The following is a 21,373-nucleotide window of genomic DNA, read 5'->3' on the forward strand; positions in this document are numbered from 1 at the left end:
AGTGAAGGTATGGCCGCCAGGTCCGTGTGCCGCTTCCCACAGCTAGGATTACAGGCATAAACCATTGGTGCCTAGGTCAGTTTATCACCTGGCTCAGTTTATTCTTTTTTTGGGGGGGGGGGCGTATGGGGCTTGAATTCTGGGCCTGGGCACTGTCCCTGAGCTCTTCAGCTCAAGGCTACATTCCTACCCCTTGAGCCACAGACCCACTTCACTTTTTTAGTGATTAATTGTACATAAGAATCTCATGTTCTTTAGTGCCTGAGCTGGCTTTGAATTGCAATCCTCAGATCTCAGCCTCCTGATTAACTAGAATTACAGGCATGAGCCACTGTGCCCAACTTCAGTTTATTCTTGAAAGTACTAATTACCAAAAATAATATGCCTGTGTACTTTATTTCTGTTTTACACTAGAACTAGTAAACCACTAAGCCAACTCTCCTGACACTTTATCTTCTGAATCCTTTTCATTTTTATTAAACTAATGAAATGAATGTATTATTTCTTTATTATCATAATACTCTTTCAGTTTTGTTAGTGAGTTTAGTGAAATTGAGCATCATTTCATGTGTCTTTGGCAATTTTATGTTTCATCTGAATCAGTGCTTCATGGTCTTTTTACTTTATTAATCTGTTTACCTTTATTTTCTTTATAGCTTCATGTTTGTTGTCATGTTTTAAGAGCTTCTTACTTCATGGTTTCAAGGTTTAAATTTATAGCATTGTTTTTTCCATTTACATCCAGTATCCAAATATATTTTTATCTGGGGTATGAAATAGGGATTTAATTTTATTACTTATTTCCTTTAATTAATAGCCTCTTGTCCCAACATCATTTGAATGATTTGAAATGCAATTGTTCCCATAAATTTCCAAATTTGGGTCTCCTTCTGCATTCTATCCCAGTAATCAATTAGTCTGCTCTTATGGCATCATTATGTGTTTAATACTATAAGAATGTGAGTTTGGGGCTGGGAATTGGCCTAGTGGTAGAGTGCCCACCAACATGCACGAAGACCTGGGTTCGATTCCTCGGTACCAAATACATAGAAAAAAAAGCTGGAAGTGATGCTGAGGCTCAAGTGGTAGAGCTCTAGCCTTGAGAAATCCCAAGGACAGGGCTCAGGCCCTGAGCTCAAGCCCAGGACTGGCAAAAAAAAAAAAAAAAAAAAAGAAGAAGAACGTGAGTTTGACCCCCAGTATCAACAAAAAGCCCAAAACACTGCAATAGGCTGTAAAATCTAAAATGGCAGAGTTTTTTTCTTTTCTAAAAATCTAAGTTTCAAATGTATTCTTCCCATGTGAACACAGAAATCAGTTTTCTAGCTTAAAAAAAAATACTTTTAGAATTCAGATAAAATGATCTTACCATAAGTGACTCTTGCCTAGCATTTTACATTTAGAAAGACACCCAATTTTGTGCAGGTTGTGTTTGGGATTTTGATGAGTTTTCTATTGATAAGCAAAGGATGTAGGCTTTAAAACCCTGGAGTTCCAGACTTGAATCCAGCCTCCAGTTTACCAGCCATACAAACTTGAGTTTAGTTAACCTGTCAGATTAATTCCCTTCTGTGTTGCACAAGCACTGCTTACCTTAGAGAGCTGTTGTTTTATATTCAATTGCTTATTAATCCATTTGTTTAATTATTTTAAATATACACACAATGCTCAGCATAGAGATAAGTAGTTTAAAGTAGTTAATTTATGGTGTAACTATAATCATCAATAGTCTTTTTTTTTCTTTGTTTCTTTTTTTTGTGAGTCATGGGGCTTGAACTTGGCCTGGGCACTGTCCCTGAGCTCTTCAACTCTAGGCTACCGCCCTACCCTTGAGCCAAGCCCCACTTCCCGTTTTTCTAGGGGATAATTGGAGATAAGAGTCTCAGGTCCTTTTGTGCCTAGGCTGGCTTAGAACCTTGATTCTCAGATCTCAGCCTCCTGAGTAGCTAGGATTACAGGAACCAGCCACTGGACCAGTTCAATAGGCATTTTTTTAAGTAAGATTTTTTTTTTATATAGTGAATTTTTTTATTTTAAATTTTATTATGGAGGAGGTAAAGGGAAGTTACAGTCGGTTACATTTGTAAGATAGTGAGTACAATTACTTCATGAACATTGTTATTCCTTCCCATCTTTTTTTCCTACTTGCCCACCCCTCCACCTTCTCCCAAGTTGTAAAGTTCATTTCCAACATATCTTCTTATGAATATTGCTGTTACATGGGTTCATACTTTGTTAAAATAAGATTTTTAAAGCATTTTCAGATGAAATGTTATTTGTATTTACTTCCTTAATCTAGAAAGGAAGTAAAAGCTATATTGAAAAGTGGGGGTAGTTTGGGATTGGTCATTCTTGAAGCTGGCAATCATTCCAGAGGTCCTAGTGCCTTATTTTTCCACATGTATATGTTTGAAATTAAAAGCAGATTTTTTAAATGTATGTAGAAATTATGAAAACAGACAGAATGTAAGCATCGTTTTTTTTCTAAGTAGAACACTATGTAAATATTATTGTCCCTATGTTCTAGGTTTTGTTGTTGTTGGTTGTGGTGGTGGTATTATTGTCATTTCATGCTGGTCCTGGGGATTGGGCACTGTCCTTGAACATTTTTCTTTTCCTCAAGGCCAGTGCTTGAGCACAGATCTACTTCCAGCATTTTGGTAGTTTATTATAAAGGATAGTCTCATGGGCTGTCCTGCCAAAGACTGACTTCTCCTCAGACCTAAGACTCCTAAGTAGCTAAGATTACAGGTATGAACCACTAGCATCTGGCAACTATTCTGCCTTTTTTAAACTTGCAAAAGAGGGAAGCAAGGAAATAGATGACAAAGAAAGGAGAAAAAGAGAGAGGAGAAAACAAACTCCACTGTCTTCTTTTTCCTTTATCTGTTTGATGAAACACATTGTTCAGACTACTATTTTAACAATATAAATATAACTAATATTTGTGTGGGTTTGTTTGTTTTGTTTTTTTTTTTTTTTGCCAGTCCTGGGCCTTGAACTCAGGGCCTGAGCACTGTCCTTGGACTTTTCTCAAGACAAGAGCTCTACCACTTGATCCACAGCACCAGCACCACTTCAGGCTTTTTTCTATGTATATGGTACCGAGAAATCAAACCCTGGTCTCTCTACCACTAGGCCAAACTCCTAGCCCCACATGGGGGTTTCTGGTATATTGGTCCTTGGGCTTGAGCTCAGGGCCTGGGTGCTGTCTCTGAGCTTTTTCTTTCAAAGATAGCATTCTACCACTTGAGCCACAGCTTCACTTGCAGCTCTTTGGTGTTTAATCAGAGATAAATCTCACAGGGGAGTGAGTAGTGCTGTGGCTTAAGTGGTAGAACACTAGCCTTGAGCTGAAGAGCTCAGGGACAGTGCCCAGAGTTCAAGCCCTAGGAGCTATGATAGATTGAAGATAGATAGATAGATAGATAGATAGATAGATAGATAGATAGATAGATAGAGTCCTGTCCAGGCTGGCTTCAAACCATGATCCTCAGATCTTACCCTTCTGAGTCGCTAGAATTGTAGGTGTCAGCTATCAGTGTCCAGCTGTAAGTAACAATGTTTAATAATTAAAAGTATCAGCGGTCATAGCTCCTGTAAGGTTATTATTATTCATAGGGAACATTATTCCTCAAACCTTAAAGGTGCCAGTTGGAGAAGATAAATTGGCCTCTGGGGTCACTTAGAAGTATGATTCTATAAATTTGATTTTAATTTTTGGCATTTCTTCCATTTTGAAACTAATTATAGCATCCTTCCATAGCCTTCATAGAAATGATTGCTAAGTAAAGAATTACTTACTTGACAAATATCTTGTAGACAATGCAGGGAACTTCATAGTTTTTATTACAGTGTCCTAGGGGTGGGAGTGACAGGGAGATTAGAGAAATAAAGTATGCAAAATGACAAAGCTATATTCAAGAACCTTCAAGCATAGAGGAGTTAAGTGTAGAGAAAAGAAGTGACATGTGGGCTTTAAACAAAAATACATCTGTTACTCTCCTCATAGCAGCAAAAGTTGTATGGCACTCTCATAAAGGGAAACTCAGCAGAGTTCTCTTACTTGTAAATAATGTGGAACTTTCTCTAACAGATCCTATAAAGTGGATAAAACCAGAGTGAAGAAACAGTAGGAACATAAATTGTCTTGGCTTTTGTGTGTGTGTGGCCCTATGTTTATTGATCATATCTTTCAGGGGTTTATTTGAGTGCACATAACAAACAGTAGATTAAAAGAGTAGAGCATTAATTTATCCTAGAAAATAAGTCTTCGAGCTCATGAAAAAAATAGGTGGAACAAGGGAAGAACAGAAAAAGAGGAAGACAAAGAAAAAGAATTTGCTGCTAGTTTAGGTAATTCCAAAAATAAATAAATCCTTGCATCTTACAAGTTGGGAACAGAAAAAAAAAAAAAAACAGAAGCTGTTCTTCAGCCTTGTAGGTGCAAGGGATCTACTCCTATTGGCCAGTCCTGGGCTTGAGCTCAGGGCCTGAACACTGTCCTTGGACTTTCTCAAGGCTAGAGCTCTACCACTTGAGCTTCAACACCACTTTTGCCTTTTTTTTTTTTCCCTATGTATGTGGTACTGAGGAATCAAACCCCAGTCTTCGTGCATGCTAGGCAAGCACTCTCCCACTAGGCCAAACTCCCAGCCCTTTAATGCCTTTTTTAAATTTCTCAATCATCTCATAAGTTTCTATTCTCAGTGATTTTTTTTTTTTTTTTGCCAGTCCTGGGCTTGGGCTCAGGGCCTGAACACTGTCCCTGGATTTTCTCAAGGCTAGGGCTCTACCACTTGAGCCACAGCACCACTTCTGGCTTTTTGCTATGTATGTGGTACTGAGGAATCGAACCCAGGTCTTCGTGCATGCTAGGCAAGCACTCTACCAGTAGGCCAAACTCCCGGCCCCTCTCAGTGATTTTTGTTGGAATGTAATGAAATTTTAATCTAAACTTGACTTTATCTTTTTTTTCTTAGAATATATTCACTGGTTCATCTCTTTTTCATATTCCACCATTCCGCCAATCTGTAATTAAGTACAGCTGGTCTACTGGAAAATTGTTGTATATTCTCTTGATTTATAACAAAGGAAATGAAATAGATATGTAAATCTGCTTTGATATGCCAAATTGACTCCTTTATTTTATTTTAACTGTATGTTTAAGGGGTGGGGATGTGGTTCACTGATAGAGTTCTTGCCTAGCATGTGCAAGAACTGACATCACCAAAAAAAATGCAAGTTGTAGAGTTATAATTGTGTTTTTATCTAATAATTGTATTATTGTAGTTAAACAAGTAATACTTTTGTTGTTGTTGCTGTTTTGGGACTTGAACTCAAGGCACTCTTCCTGAGCTCTTTTGTTCTAGGTTAGCACTCTACCACTTTGAGCCACAGAACCACTTCTGGTTTTTAAGAGGTTAATTGGAGATAAAAAGTCTCACCAGGACTTTTCTGTCTGGGCTGACTTGGAACTGAGATCCTCAGATCTCAGCCTCTTGAGTAGCTAGGATTACAGGTAGGAGCCACTAGCGCCTGACAAATAATGCATTTTTGAAAGAAGAGTCTGTTGTATTTATCCTGTGGTTGTATTCATTCATATATATTCATGATTAAGGTGGTCATCTTCAAGCCCTTTTGTTACAGGCCTCGGACCTTTGTTAATAAAGCTCCTCTTAACCTACTCTCTTTATTTTCACTATCGACTCTTTTTAGATTTTTCTATATATCACTTTTGGACTATTCCTCCTAAAGTATTAAAACACTTATAATCCTTATAATCATCTCCTTTCTCAATAGCGTTACTTGTACAATAAAATATAGACTTGTTAGCCTGTTATATAGTCTAGTCCCAGAATTTTATTCTCACTTAGCCGCATAGCCTTTTACTCCAGCCAACTGATCACCTTTTATTAAAAGTTTTTATTAACACTGAGTTTTTACATCATATTTCAAATGTCATGTTCTACAAACAAGTATTCAAGAAAAGAATCTCTATATGCAATCACTGGAACATTTTATACCCTTCCCTTCTTTTTTGGGGGGGGTGGGGTTGGTCATGTGACTTGAACTCTGGGCGTGGGCACTGTCCCTGAGCTCTTTAGCTTAAGGCTAGTGCTCTACCACTTGAGCCACAACACCAGTTCCTACCCTTCCTTTCTTAAGTCTTGATTTCAGGTCTACCTTATTTTTGGCTTCCTAATCTCTGTTATTGTTTGTGCTCTGACATTTTTTTCTTCCTGTGGCTATCCTACTTACGCCTTTCAATGCCAAACATCAATTTAGCTTCTTTAGGGCATATTTAGAAAGCAACTAGATAGTAGAACCTGAGTTTTGGGATATCTGCTAGTTATGTATTTTTTTCACAACCATTCACAGCTTAAAATAGCAGACATTACTATTCTATGGACTGGTTGGACTGTTTTCTTTGCTATTATTTATGTGGCTGTATTTACCTGGTGGATCTGCTAGGCCACAGCTAGAATGGCTCTTTCATAGATTTCTTTTTGTTTGTTTGTTTGTTTTTTTTTGTTTTTGTTTTTTTTTGCCAGTCCTGGGCTTGAGCTCAGGGCCTGAGCACTGTCCTTGGACTTTCTCAAGGCTAGAGCTCTACCACTTGAGCCTCAGCACCACTTCTGGCTTTTTTTTTTCTATGTATGTGGTACCAAGGAATCAAACCCGGGTCTTCATGCATGCTAGGCAAGCACTTTAACCACTAGGCCAAACTCCCGGCTCCTCATAGATTTCTTATTGTCTCAGGAAAGCTTTCCAAGAGGATAAACTGCAGAAACAGTTATCAAACTTGTTTGTCCCACATAGGTCAAGAGAGTCACATGGCTAAACTCAGTGAAAGAGCAAACTGTACATGATATGGATATCGCGAGGTGTAACTTATGGGTACAGCTGTCTTTCATCTGATTCTTAAGGATTCTCATCATTTTGATAGGCACAACATTTATCAGCCATAATCTAGTAGCTCATGTATGTAATTCTAGTTATGCTACTCAGGAATCTGAGATCTAAGGATCACAGCTCAAAGCTAGTCTGGGCAGAAAAGTCCATGAGACTTCTATGTCCAATTAACTACCAAAAAGTCAAAAGTGTGTCTGTGGCTCAAGTATTGTGCCTTATGCCCAGGCCCTGAGTTCACATCCCAGGACACACACACACACACACACACCTACACACCTACCTCAAAGCCTTAAAGCTCCATCCTTTTCATAGCATCAAACTGAAAATGCTTGATCTCATAATTTGTGTTAGGTGGAGGTTTGTAGATTCGTGTGCATGTATGCCATTTCTCATGATTCAAGGGCCTGAGAACTACAAGGAAGTTACCTACCTCATCATTACTAGCTCATGTCCAACATGAGAATTGGGAACATTAAAAATAAGTAGCTATGTTCCAGAGCCAGTGGCTCACACCTGTAAATCTAGCTACTCAAGAGGCTACAATCTGAGAATCGTGCTTCAAAGTCAGCCAGGGCAAGAAAGTCCATGAATTTCTTACCTCCAATAAACTACTAAGAAAAAGCCGGAAATGGGCCAGGAGTTTGGCCTAGTGATAGAGTGCTTACCTAGCATACACGTAGTCCCAGGTTCGATTCCTTGGTACCACATACATAGAAAAAGCCGGGAGTAGTGTTGTGGCTCAAGTGGTAGAGTGCTATCCTTGTGAAATCCGAAGAACAGTGCTCAGGCCCTGGGCTCAAGACCCAGACTGGCCAAAAAAAAAAAAAAAAAGAAGAAGAAAGAAGGAAGGAAGGAAGGAAGGAAGGAAAGAAAGAAAGAAAGAAAGAAAGAAAGAAAGAAAGAAAGAAAGAAAGAAAGAAAGAAAGAAAGAAAAAGAAAAAGCTGGAAGTGGTGCTGTGGTTCAAGTGGTAGAGCACTATACTTGAGCAAAAGAAGCTCAGGAGCACTGCCCAGTCCTAGAATTAAAGCCTCACTACAAAAAAAAAAAAAAAAAAAGTAATACCTCCATAAAAATGAATCCTGTCTGAAATATTTTATTATTGAACACTGAAGTCTGATGATGATGAAATAATATTCTGGACACTTAGGCAAATCTTGTATTTTCGTTTTAGTCAAAGAAGTTTGGCAGAGATCACAGAACTTATCCACACTGCTCTCCTTGTACATCGTGGGATAGTAAATTTAACTGAATTGCAGTCATCTGATGGACCATTGAAAGACATGCAGTTTGGAAATAAAATAGCTATCCTGAGTGGAGATTTTCTTCTAGCAAATGCCTGCAATGGACTAGCTCTCCTACAGAACACTAAGGTAAAAACAAACAAGGTTTGCTTATGGCTGCATGGCTTTGCTTGGGCCAGTGTGGCTTTTGATTGGCTGCTGGAGCCACAGAGGCCTCTGTTCCCTGGTACTTGATTCTCCTGTATAAATGCTCAGTAGTAGGGAATCTATAAATAGCCAGCTGTGGTGGCATATACTTGTAATTTCAGCACTTGGGAGGCTAAGGCAAGAAAAGTAAAAAGCTAGCCTGAAACTACATAGAAGACAAAGAATAGTATTATTATAAATTGTGGGTAAGTCAATTTTTTTATTTTATTTTTTGTTGGTTTTGGGGCTTGAACTCTGGGCCTGAGCTCTTCAGCTCAAGGCTAACCACTCCTGCCCCTTGAGCCATAACACCACTTTCTGTTTCCTTCCTTTCTGTTTCCTTCCTTTCTGTTTCCTTCCTTCCTTCCTTTCCTTTCCTTTTCTTTTCTTTTCTTTTCCTTTCTTTTCTTTCTTTCCTTTTTGTAGCTCATGGGACTTGAATTCTGTCCCTGAGCTCTTCAGCTCAAGGCTACCACCCTACCTCTAGAGCCCACTTCCTCTTTTCTAGTGATTAATTGGAGATGAGTCTCATGTTCTTTAGTGCCCAGGCTGGCTTTAAACCGTGACCCTCAGATCTCAGCCTCCTGAGTAGCTAGGATTACAGGCATGAGCCACCATGCCCAGCTAGTTGATATTTTGATGTATTTCTCCAAAGCCTTTTGTTCATGTATCTTTATGCATAGGAATCTTTCTGTAAAATAAGAACTTGTTTTTACTGCCCTACCCTTAAGACAAGCCCCACTTCCCTTTTTCTAGGGGATAATTGGAGATAAGAGTCTCAGGTTCTTTTGTGCACGGGCTGGGCTTTGAACCTTGATCCCCAGATCTTAGCCTCCTGAGTAGCAAGGATTACAGGCATGAGCCACCACACCCAGCTATCCTTCCTATTTTTTCCATGAGTATATTTCATAAATTTTAATAACTGTATCATATTCTTTTACTTGTTTATTATGTTACTTATTTAACAATTTCCTGGGTTGGGAATTTGCCCTAATGATAGAGTGCTTGCCTAGCATGCACGAAGACCTGGGTTCAATTCCTTGGTACCACATACATAGAAAATACTAGAAGTGGTGCTGTGTCTCAAGTGGTAGAGCTCTAGCCTTGAGAAAGCCCAAAGAAAGTGCTCAAGCCCTGAATTCAAGCCCAGGACTAGCAAAAACAAAACAAAACAAAAACAAGTTCCTTGTTGTATGTGAATTAATGCACCTTCTATCTGGCAAATATCATGTAACCCTTTTATTAATTACAATAAAATTTAAAAAAAAAAAAACAAGTTCCTTGTTGTTAGACATTTACTCTGGGGGCCGGGAGTTTGGCCCAATAGTATAGTGCTTGCCTAGAATGCATGAACACTTGGGTTTGATTCCTAGGTACCACATACATAGAAAAAAGCCAGCAGTGGTGCTGTGCCTCAAGAGGCAGAGCTCTAGCCTTTAGAAAGCCCAAAGACAGTGGTCAGGCCCTGAGTACAAGCCCCAGGACTGGCAAAAAAACAAAACTTACTCTTTATTTTTCACTCAAAAATTAATCTGCAAAAACAAGGTGAGGGGTGGGGGAGGGGGGAAGGGAAATGGGGACCATGACATGTGAAAGGGTATCAATGTGTGGGAATTAAGGCACCATTTATCTGGCAAATATCATGTAACCCTTCTATTAATTACAATAAAAAATATATTTAAAAAGAAATTTCAGGAGACCCTCATCTCAAACAAAAGTTGGGCATGGTAGATCACAGTCAAGCCCAACCTAAGCGTAGGTGAAGACTTTGGCAATAGCTCACATGGTAGAGCACCTTCCAACAAGCATAAAGTCCTGAGTTCAAACTCCAGAAATGAATAAATGTATTTTTACTATGGCTGATTTGTATTGCCAAATTGTTTTCTAGAAAGCTTATAGAGTCATTCTTTATATATTATTATTATTATTATTGGGCTTGACTATAAGACTTTACTCTAAGCCAGGTGCTGGTGGCTTATGCCTGTAATCCTAGATATTAAGAAGGCTGAGATCTGAGGATCACACCTGGGCAGGAAAGTTGGGAGATTCTTATGTCCAAAAGAGATAGCCAGCCTTGAGCATGAAGGTCTCAGGGATAATGCCTACACTCTCAATTCCATCCCTGTAACTGACCAAAAAAAAAAAAAAAAGACATTAGTCTAAATAAGGTAGGGATTTATGGTTTCATAAGTTGGTAGAGTGATTCTGCAGTGAGACTCCTTCTGTATTACTGTTCTACACTCCTGATCTTACCATTCGGGGCCTATCATGATGGCCCTGGTGCCAGAATCTAATGATACGGCCAGGAAATGCTACCTGTATTGCATGTAGCCAAAATCTCTGTCAAAAACCAAATGTAGCTTGGTGTAGTGGCTCATGCCTATAATCCTAGCTACTCAGGAAGCTGAGATCTGAGGATCATAGTTCAAAGCCAGCCTGGGCACTAAAATCTGTGAGACTCTTATCTCCAATTAATCACTAGAAAATATAAAGTGGGGCTGTGGCTTAAGGGATAGGGTGGTAGCCTTGAGCTGAAGAGCTCGGGGACAATGCCCAGGCCCAGAGTTTAAGCCCTGTGACTCACAACAAAACAAAAACAAAAACAAAAAAAGAACAAATATATCTTCATATTTTCTGGCAACATTCTGCCCTATAGCCCATCATACTTTTGAATTTGGGCTGCATATTTTTCATGAGACACTCCTTTCACTTTTAAAAGATTAAAAATAGTACGATGCCTTTAATAACTAGTTTATATCAACACTGAAAAAAATGAATTGGACATATGAAGCAGAATAGCAGAGACATCAAATCTGTCTCTATTAGGCACTCTTTCTATCTTTATTGACTCAGAGAGAATTTAATAAAACTCATCAAAGTAACTATACAAAGAAAGAAGGCAGAAATCTAACTTTAGCATTCACAAGTTAAAGTATGGGGAATAGTTTATTGTCTCTGGAGACATTGACTTTATTGGCCACCTTTTTGCTATAACATACATGTTGTGATGTGTGAGGAAATGTGGACATTTATTGCAGAAGCAAAGCCTCCAAAAATACAGATCTGACTGATCTGTATGTGACACATTCTATCCATATACAATGGCAAGCATGGCTTAGACTCACACTGGCCTTAGGAGGAGTGGATATTCTGGACCTGTTGTTTAATGGTACCCAAATATATATTTCAAGAATTAGCCTCAGCATGAGCCTACTTCAAGAAAGAAACCAAGGCTTTTTGTCTTTAGATTAATTTGTTTTCTTTCACTGTCAGTTTTAACTTACTTTGAGCTATTTTTATGGAATTTTATATAAGGTTAAAAATAGTTCTATTTGTCAATACAGTCATGCTTTAATGACCCAATCACTCATTTAATCCATTTCACTCTGTGGAAATAATATTTAATTCATATGTTCCTTTTAACTGACTTGGGTCAGTCAGACATTTTTTTTTTCTTTCACTGTGGTTTAACTTCAGTTAAAATGAAGGCTTTACTCTCATCAAAATGAGATCAGATTCACAGCCTGTGAAATCCACTCAGTGTTTTGCATTCAGAAGCATCACTATAAACGTTCCAGAATCTAAGACCTCCACCATCTGCTCCATTAGAACTGGATTTCAGTAGCACTACTTGATTTACAAAGAGGGAAGGGGGGATAATCCCCAAACTGTAATATATCCAAGCAACAACTCAGCCTGAAGATTCTCCTGTAGTAACGTTGATCAGGAACTTCCTTCCTTTTTGGTGAGCACCATACCTTTATAGTCTCTGCAGAAGTCTGCAGCTTTATTTTTCTAATTAATTAATTTGGGGGGGGGCAGTTGTGGGGCTTGACCTCTGGGTCTGGGCACTGTCCCTGAGCTCTTCAGGACAAGGTTACTGACCTATTCCTTGAGCCACACCGTTACTTCCAGTTTTCTAAATGGTTAATTGGAGATAAGAGTCTCCTGGACTTTAGTGCCTGGGCCATCTTTGAACCATGATCCTCAGATCTCAGCCTCCTGAGTAGCTAGGATTACAGGCATGAGCCACTGTGCCTAGATAGAAGTCTGCATCTTTAAATTCACATTTATCATGCTTCTTCAACGAGGGATTTTTTTGTTTTGTTTTAGGCCATAATACAGGGTTTCCCACACAGAATTTGATAGTTGTATGTTAAATCTAAGCCTTAATTCTTTGCAACTTTCTTGTTCATCCAAAAGATGTATCTTTTGCTCCTTGGTCTTCAAAGGGTCATTGAAAGCTCTGTCAGGTCAATTTCAAAAGTTGCTTTGCTAACTCATTTTTGTGAAAAACCTAGTATAGTTAAATTCTATCTAGAGATTTTTTTTTGGTCAGTCGTGGGACTTGAAATCTGGGCCTTGGCGTTTTCCCTGAGCTCTGCAGCTCAAGGCTATCCCCCTACCCCTTGAGCCATAGCCCCACTTCCCTTTTTCTAGTGATTAATTGGAGATAAGAGTCTCGCTGACTTTGAACTTCTGTCCTTAGATCTCAGCTTCCTGAGTAGCTAAGAATATAGGTGTGAGCCACTGGGCCTGGCTCCTTGTCTGACTTTCTATTTGGTACATATATCTGTCATTCTCTGGGGGTATACTATTAAATAAAGAATTCTGCAGTCAGTTGAAATTTGGGTTGTTTTATATTTGCCAAGGGTAAAATTAGCAAAATCAATTACTCTCCCTTTGGCTTTTCCCTAAAGATATTATAGGTCTTCAAGATAATTGCCTTCAATAATACTTAGATTTATAAAATACCTCCAAATATAGAAATTGGTATATTAAACCTCTGACAATCATCTTTCTACTATTACGTGTGTGTGTGTGTGTGTGTGTGTGTGTGTGTGTGTGTGTGTACGTGTGTACCTGTGCGTGGGCATGCCAGTCCTAGGGCTTGAACTCAGGTTCTGGGCGTTGTCCCTGACCCTTTGTGCTCAAGGCTAGCAGTCTACAACTTGAGCCACAGTTCCTATTCTAGCTTTTTGGTGTGTAATTTGAGAGAAGAGTCTTATGGACTTTCCTGCCTGGGCTGACTTTGAACCACAATCCCCAGATTTTAGCCTCCTGTAGCTAGGATTACAGGTTAAGCCACCAGTGCCTAGCTTTAAACTTCTTATTTATCACTTTGCTGTGTACAGACCTAGAAGAAAAGATGTCAGAATGTCTCTTTTTAAACCATAAATAAGTAAGTTGCCTTTGGTTGTGTTCTTGCAGATTGGGAGAATGTTACTGTGTCCTGTAATGATATGGTCATGCTAGAATTCAGAATTTTAGGGCTTGAGCATCAAGCTAAAAATGAGACATGTTGAATAGTAAGGGGAGGGGAGGAGCCATATCATAAAATGGAAAAGAACTATAATTTAGATTCTTGCTAGTTGGGGTCGGGAGTTTGGCCTAGTGGTAGAGTGCTTGCCTAGCATGCACGAAGACCTGGATTTGATTCCTAAGTACCACATACATAGGAAAAGCCAGAACTGGTGCTGAGGCTCAAGTGGTAGAGCTCTAGCCTTGAGAAAGTCCAAGGACAGTGCTCAGGCCCTGAGCTCAAGCCCAGGACTGGCAAAAAATAAAATTAAAAAAAATAGATTCTAGCTAGTTATTAAAAATTTTTGCTGGTTCCTTTATTTATTTTGCCAGTCCTGGGCTTGGGCTTGGGTTTTCTCAAGTCTAGAGCTCTACCACTTGAGCCACAGCTCCACTTCTGGCTTTTTTTTTTTTTTTTTTTTTTTTTGCCAGTCCTGGGCTTGAGCTCAGGGCCTGAGCACTGTCCCTGGATTTTCTCAAGGCTAGGGCTCTACCACTTGAGCCACAGCACCACTTCTGGCTTTTGTCTATGTATGTGGTACCGAGGAATCGAACCAGGGTCTTGATGCATGCTAGGCAAGCACTCTACCTCTCGGCCAAACTCCCAGCCCCTGGTTCCCATATTTATTTAGACTGGATTTTAGAATTAAAAGCCACTATCCAAATAATACTATATTAATTACTTCTTATCATCCTGCTTTTGAAAAGGTTTTATTTACATATATAGTAAGAAGACTGTCATTTAAAGAACTAAATGCACAATTGGTGTTTTTTTCCCCCCTTGGTGGCAATTTTCACTTAATTATACATCAGATGGGACAGTGGAAGACAGCCTGGGTCTTGTCTAAATACCCTAGAGCATTGTCATGTCATTCCTAGGGGCGATTCTATTAAGCATTAAAGATTTATAATTCCAAATACTGGACAGAACAGATGTACTCCTTACAGAACTGATGTATTTCCTTATGGTAACTTTGTTTTCCTAAAGGCATAAATATGTTGTTTACTAGGAAGAAATTTGTTTGTATAAATATGTTCAATTTATACATATAAATCTCTTTTTTACTGTCTATATATTTAATAAAGCGGCTACTATTATTTTTATGTTCATCTTATAATTTTACTTTCTTGTTGAACATGAAATATAATATGCTACATAACATGAGCTCTAAATATTTCCCTGTCAAAGCTATTTAGAGTAGGCATTATTGGGATTTGAAATTCAGCTTAGTGAGATTCAGCTTAGTGAGTTGGTCCATCCGCAGTACCAGAATGAAAGAAAAAAAAGTTAAGTCTAAAGTAGACATTATTATATTGTTTATAGTTAGCAGTGTTTTACTTGTAGAAATTACTGAAGATTTCTCTTTAGTTTACCCAAGATTAATGTTTTTTGTTGTTGTTGTTTGGGTTTTTGTTTTTGTCAATTGTTGGGCTCAGACTCTGGGGCTAGGCACTGTCCCTGAGCTCTTCAGCTCCAGGCAACCACTCTACCCCTGAGCCACAGCACAACTTCCAGTTTTCTAGTGGTTAATTGAAGAAGAATCTCTGGGACTTTAGTGCCAGGGCTGGCTTTGAACTATGATCCTCAGATCTCAGCCTCCAGAGTGGGTAGGAGTCTTATCTCCAATTAACCACTAGAAAACCGGAAGTGGCACTGTGGCTCAAGGATTAGCTCCTTGAACTAAGAGCTCAGGAATTAATGCCCCCCCCAGGGGGGCCCAGGGTTCAAGTCCCATGACTGACCAAAAAAACAAAAGTTGAAATGTTGCTGGCGAGGTGGCTGACTCCTGTAATTCCAGCTACTCAGGAGGCTGAGATCTAAGGATCAAGGTTCAAAGTCAGCCTGTGCACTAAAAGACCTGAGACTCTTCTCGCCAATTAACCTCTAGAAAATGAGAAGTGGGGCGTGGCTCAAGATTAGAGAGGTAGCCTTGAGCTGAAGAGCTCAGGGACAATACCCAGGCCCGGGGATAGGGTGGTAGCTTGAGCTGAAGAGCTCAGGGACAGCACTCAGACTGAGTTTGAGCCCCCCAACCCATAAATAGATAGACAGACCAACAGACAGACAGACAGACAGACAGGCCAGGAATGTAGCCAATGGTAGAGTGCTTGCTTAGCGTGTAGAAAGCCCTGGGTTCAATTCATTGGTACCACATACACAGAAAAAGCCAGAAGTGGTGCTGTGGCTCAAGTGACAGAGCTCTAGCCTTGAGCAAAAGTGCTCAAGGATAGTGCCTAGGCCTTGAATTCAAGGCCCAAGACTGTCAAATAATAATAATAAGTAATTTTTAAATAGGCATAAGAAAGATGGAATGTGTCTATCTTCATCCTCTTGTTAAATCAAATTTCCCCTGTCAATATTTAAACAGATTTGACGCACCAAAGGAAATAATTTCCAGAATTAAGAGACAACGCACAGAAGTGGGAAGAGGGGCAAGAAATCTTTACTAGATAGAGGACTAATATCAAGTAAAAGATCTCAAAAGGTTAAAATGCAAAAACAAACAATCCAACCAATGAATAGGGAAATGAACTAAAGAAACTTTTTCGTAAGAAATACAAATGACTAATAAGTACATGCGGTGTTCAGCATCTGTAGCCATAAAAGAAATAAAAATCAAAACCATACAAAGATTTCATCTTAACCAGTCAGAATGCCAATCATTAAGGAAACAACAAATGTTACTTGCAAGGAGGGGGAGCAGGCCCTCCTATACTGTGGATGGAAATATAAACTAGTGAATCCATTACAGGAATGAGTACAGAGGTTCACCAGAAAACTGAAAATACCCAGGCACTGGTGGCTCAGGCCTATAATCCTAGTTACTAAGAAGGCTGATACCTGAAAGTCGTGATTCAAAGCCAGCCCAGGCAGGAAAGTCCCTGAGATTCTTATCTCCAATTAACAACCAGAAAACCAAAAGTGGGGCTATGGCTCTAAGTGGTAATTAGCCTTGAGTAAAAGAGCTCAGGGTCAATGCCCAGGCGCTGAGTTCAAGCCCACAACTGACCAAAAAGGACTAATAACAGACCTATCTTATTATCCTTCCGTATCACTCTTGGCTACATATCTGAACTATAACTCAGCATAAAAGAGAGGTATCTGCATATACATGTTTATTGCATCTCTGTTCACTATAACCAAACTGCAGAAATAGTCATCAGTGCCTTACAACAGAGGACTGGATAAAGAAAATACTGTGTATTGTTTTGTTATGTATATATAAAGGGAGAATATTTTCTTTATTTACACATATAATACATATATGTATACACATATACACTATGGAGTGCTATTCAAAAAATGAAATTATGTCACTTGAAAATGGATTGAACTGTACATCATGCTGAGTAAGATAAGTACAAAGAGGAAATATTGTTTTTTGTTCATTTATAGAATCTAGCCTAAGATGATGATGATGATGATGATGATGATGATGATGATGATGATGATGATGGAAATTACTAAAATGGGAACTGTCTTAGATTATCAGTAAGAGGGAAAAGAGGAAAGAAAAGATACTGTAAGGTGAAGAAGATCTAATGAGGTAGGTAGGTAAAATGAATGTATATAAAAGAACCTGCTGTGGGACTTAAAGTACACTGTACATATCTAGGGGATTCTCACAACAAAACATACATATACTATCAATGTATGCTAATTTTTAAAAAATTAAAAATGTTTCCTCCTTAATGCTCCTTCCTAGTGTTGTTTTTTGAGATATTATAGGAATGTGGTTTTTTACTTACCTATTTATTACAAGTGTATGACTACCATGTGAGCCACAGTACCACTTCTGACACATTTTCTATGTATGTGGTACCACATAATCAAACCCAGGGCTTCGTGCATGGTAGGCCAACACTCAACCATTAAGTTATACTCCCAGCTCTTGACCAAGTTTTTATGGGATGCCTTTTGTAACCTTGCTTTGTTGGGAAAATGTGGTGTGAATTCCAAACGATTAACTTACACATGCAGTTCCAAATTGTGCTATATTTGTCAGCTGCTGCCTCCTGTATTAAATTGATAATAAATTCTAACACTGTATACAAAAGAAGGTTTCAAGAGTATTCAGAAGAATCCATGTAACCAGTCTTTATTAGCAGCCACATAGAGCTCAATTGTTTCAAATATTTTGGTCTTTGTATTTCCAGCATTTCCTTAAATCTTTAGAGTTGTAAATACTCAAGGAAAAAGATTCACGCCGAGCCAAAGTTGCCTATAGATCCTGAGTCCAGGGAGCAAATTTTATTTATTTAGCAATAGTGATTGGGGGGAGCCATTTTCTGGCAGCTAATGACTTACTGGAGGACTTGTGTGCCCAGGGCAAAGCTGAAGGCTATTAGCCCAACAAGTCATTAACTGACAAATGCCTGATCCTGAAGTCATTTCTGATACTAGAAACTGTGAATATTTCTGATATTATAAACATTAAAGTGAGTTTGTTAGAAAATATGACTTGGCCAACCAAGTTTCTTTTTAAACATTTTGGAAATTGAATAAAATTATCTGCTTTTGTTTACAGAAAGGTTTAATGATCTTTGTTCTCAGCCATTTTCACTGTATATATAGTAAGGTACATCGGCCAGAAATCAGGGAAACATGACACATTGTATGTCCACTTATTGCTCCATTTGCTTTATTGTTTCTTTGGAAAGACAAAGAGATGGGGGAGAGGGAGAGGGAGAGAGCTCACTGAGACAGTCTCACTATGTAAACAGACTTCAAACATGATCCTCCTGCCTCAGTCTTCCCACACTAGGCTCACTCTTCCCATTTTTTGGGTTTTTTTGTTTGTTGTTTTTACCAGTCCTGGGGCTTGAACTCAGGGCCTGAGCACTGTCCTTGGGCCTTCTCAAGACTAGAGCTCTAACATTTCAGCCACAGCACCATTTCCAGCATTTTCTGTGTATGTGGTATTGAGGAATCATACCCAGGTCTTTGTGCATGCTAGGCAAGCACTGAACCACTTGGCCAAACTCCTGGCCCCAGTATTCCATTTTTAATAACCATTTCTCTGCTTAGAATGGCAGATCCTGTGTTTTATTACTAATAGCAATTTTAGCTATACTCTTGTGGATCACTTTTATTTTTATGATATATTGAATGCTATATCACTTAACTTACTTCATTCTCCTACAGATGACATAGTATTACAACATGGAAGGAACATTAAAATGTCTAGCCTTGATTATTTTCTTTCTTTAATTTGTCATTTGTCATTCACCCCCCTTACACTCTCTCTCTCTCTCTCTGTCATTCCAAGTTCAGGCCAATAACATAGAAAACTTAACCTTTCTCAAAATTACTAAAAATAATAACATATTTTGAGTGCCTATTAAGTAGGAGCTAGTTTGTTTATTGAGTCAGTCTCATTATATAACCAAGCTGGCCTCAAACTCATTTGTACCCTAGTGTCTCCAGTGCTGAGATTACAGGTGCGTAATCTCACCCTACAAGCTAAGAAGGAACTGTTTTAATTATATCATACGTGTTAACCTATTTAATGTCTCCTGAGGCACAAGAAGAAGGTAAATTCCCTGAGGTAATGCTATAAATGGTACAGACATTGCCTAAATTCAGATAATTTTGTGTTGAAACTCCAAAGAAGTTGAAACTTTCAACAAGGAAGCATCATCCATTTTTTTGCCAGTCATTTTGTAGTTATTCTGGAGTTTATAGAATAAATATTTTAGTACAAATATAAAGTGACTCATGAAGCAGAGAATTAACTAATGAGCAAAACCAACTTGTTTTTTTATTACCTCACCTATGAAATCAAGCACCATAGCTTCTATTTATCTCATATTCTAAAATTCTAAGAAATGTAGGAAAGCAACTGTACTTCAAGCATATAACCAGATTCTGACATGAAAATAGAATGATAAGTAAATGCAATGTATTCAAGAAAAAATGTTGATAAAATTAGAAATGTGGGCAAGAGACTTGGCTTAAATGATAGTCACATGCTACTAGTGACTTGGAGCACTGTGATCAAACTTCAATGCCACAAATAAAAGAAAAGAAAAAAAATGGAAATGTAAGTCAGGCATGGTAGCCCATACCTGTAATCCTAGCTACTCAGGGGACTGAGATCTGAGGATCACAGTTCAAAGCCAGCCTGGGCACTGAAGGACCTGAGACTCTTATCTCCAATTAACTTCTAGAAAAGGGGAAGTAGGGCTTGGCTCAAGGGTAGGGTAGTAGCCTTGAGCTGAAAAGGGACAGCGCACAGGCCAAGTCCAAGACCCATAACCTGCAAAGATAGAGAGAGAGAGAGAGAGAGAGAGAGAGAGAGAGAGAGAGAGAGAGAGAGAGAGAGAGAGAGAGAGAGAGGAAGAAAGGAAGAAAGAAAGGAAGAAATGGGATATGGAAAGCAGACCTTTTAGATCTTGTCACAGATAGAGATTTCCATGTGTATTTCGGCAATCTAAAGCATGCTCCAAGCTTACCTTAGTAGTTACATGTCAATTTTTGAGCCTAGTGATTAAACAAAGTGATAACTGTGCAAATTTATTTTGAAATAGTTATGTGTTATACAATTAATTTTAATATGATATTGATAGCTCACGAAGAAAATTTATCCGCACTGTGCTAAGCAATGGAGATATTTAAAAGATAGTATATTGGGGCCAGGAATTTGGCCTAGTGGTAGAGTGCTTGCCTAGCATTCATGAAGACCTGGGTTCTATTCCTCAGTACCACATACATAGAAAAAGCCAGAAGTGGTGCTAATGCTCAAGTGGCAGAGGGACAGCTTTGAGGAAAAAGCCCAAGGACAGTGCTCAGGCTCTGAGTTCAAGCCCCAGGACTGGCAAAAAAAAAAGCCATAAAAGATAGGTATATCCAGATATGTTGTATGTGACTATAACCCCAGCACTCAAGAGACTAAAGCAGGAAGATTGTAACTGCAAGGCTAGCCTGGAATACATGGTAAGACTGTTTCAAAAAACTAAATGAAAGGAGAAAAAGTGCTAAATGTAGGTAGGACTAGGAGTGTAGCTTTTTTTTTTTTTTTTTTTTTTTTTGCCAGTCCTGGGCTTGAGCTCAGGGTCTGAGCACTGTCCTTGGACTTTCTCAAGTCTAGAGCTCTACCACTTGAGCTTCAGCACCACTTCCGGCTTTTTTTCTATGTATGTGGTACCGAGGAATCGAACCCGGGTCTTCATGCATGCTAGGCAAGCACTTTAACCACTAGGCCAAACTCCCGGCCCAGGAGTGTAGCTTATTGATAGGATATGTGCTTAGCATACATATGAAAAGTATCTAAATTGCCTATTTTCATAGTTTTCTGAGTCACATATTTCTTATTTGATCCAAGGGTACTGTAGTCTGTTCCAACATTATACTGTGTATGTAAGTATATGTATTACTTGAGTTTGAACTCAGGGCCTTGTGCTTACCAGACAGGAACTCTACCACTTGAGTAGTATGCACTGTACCCAAGTTTATTTATGTGTTTATGTGCTGATACTGGTGATTGAACTCAGAGCCTCTTTCCACTGAAAGCAAAGCTTTTTCCACTTGAACCATACCTTCACTTTTACCTTTTGGCTGGAGATAAGGGTCTCAAATTTGTCTATCCAGGCTAGTTTCTAACTATAATCGTCAGATGTCAGCGTCTCAAGTAGCTAAGATCACAGCATAAGCCTCCAGGGCCCAAAGGATGCCTCAATTGCAAACAATATAAAATTGCATAAAATCAATCTCAACACTTTATATACT

General features: G+C 38.8%; 1 protein-coding gene across 2 annotated transcripts in view; it reads left to right on the forward strand.

Annotated features, from left to right (window-relative positions):
* Pdss2 (decaprenyl diphosphate synthase subunit 2) overlaps positions 1–21,373 on the forward strand; it is a 212,268-nt gene that overhangs the window by 111,378 nt on the left and 79,517 nt on the right. For both annotated transcript variants that reach the window (XM_090338343.1, XM_090338342.1), the window contains exon 3: positions 8,088–8,286. In XM_090338343.1, coding sequence (XP_090194469.1) covers positions 8,088–8,286 — 199 coding nt within the window. The remainder of the gene's footprint in view (positions 1–8,087; positions 8,287–21,373) is intronic.

Source organism: Megascapheus bottae, chromosome 8 (assembly GCF_031878675.1).
Source record: "Megascapheus bottae isolate mThoBot1 chromosome 8, mThoBot2.hap1, whole genome shotgun sequence".
In the NCBI taxonomy this organism is placed as follows: domain Eukaryota; kingdom Metazoa; phylum Chordata; class Mammalia; order Rodentia; family Geomyidae; genus Megascapheus; species Megascapheus bottae.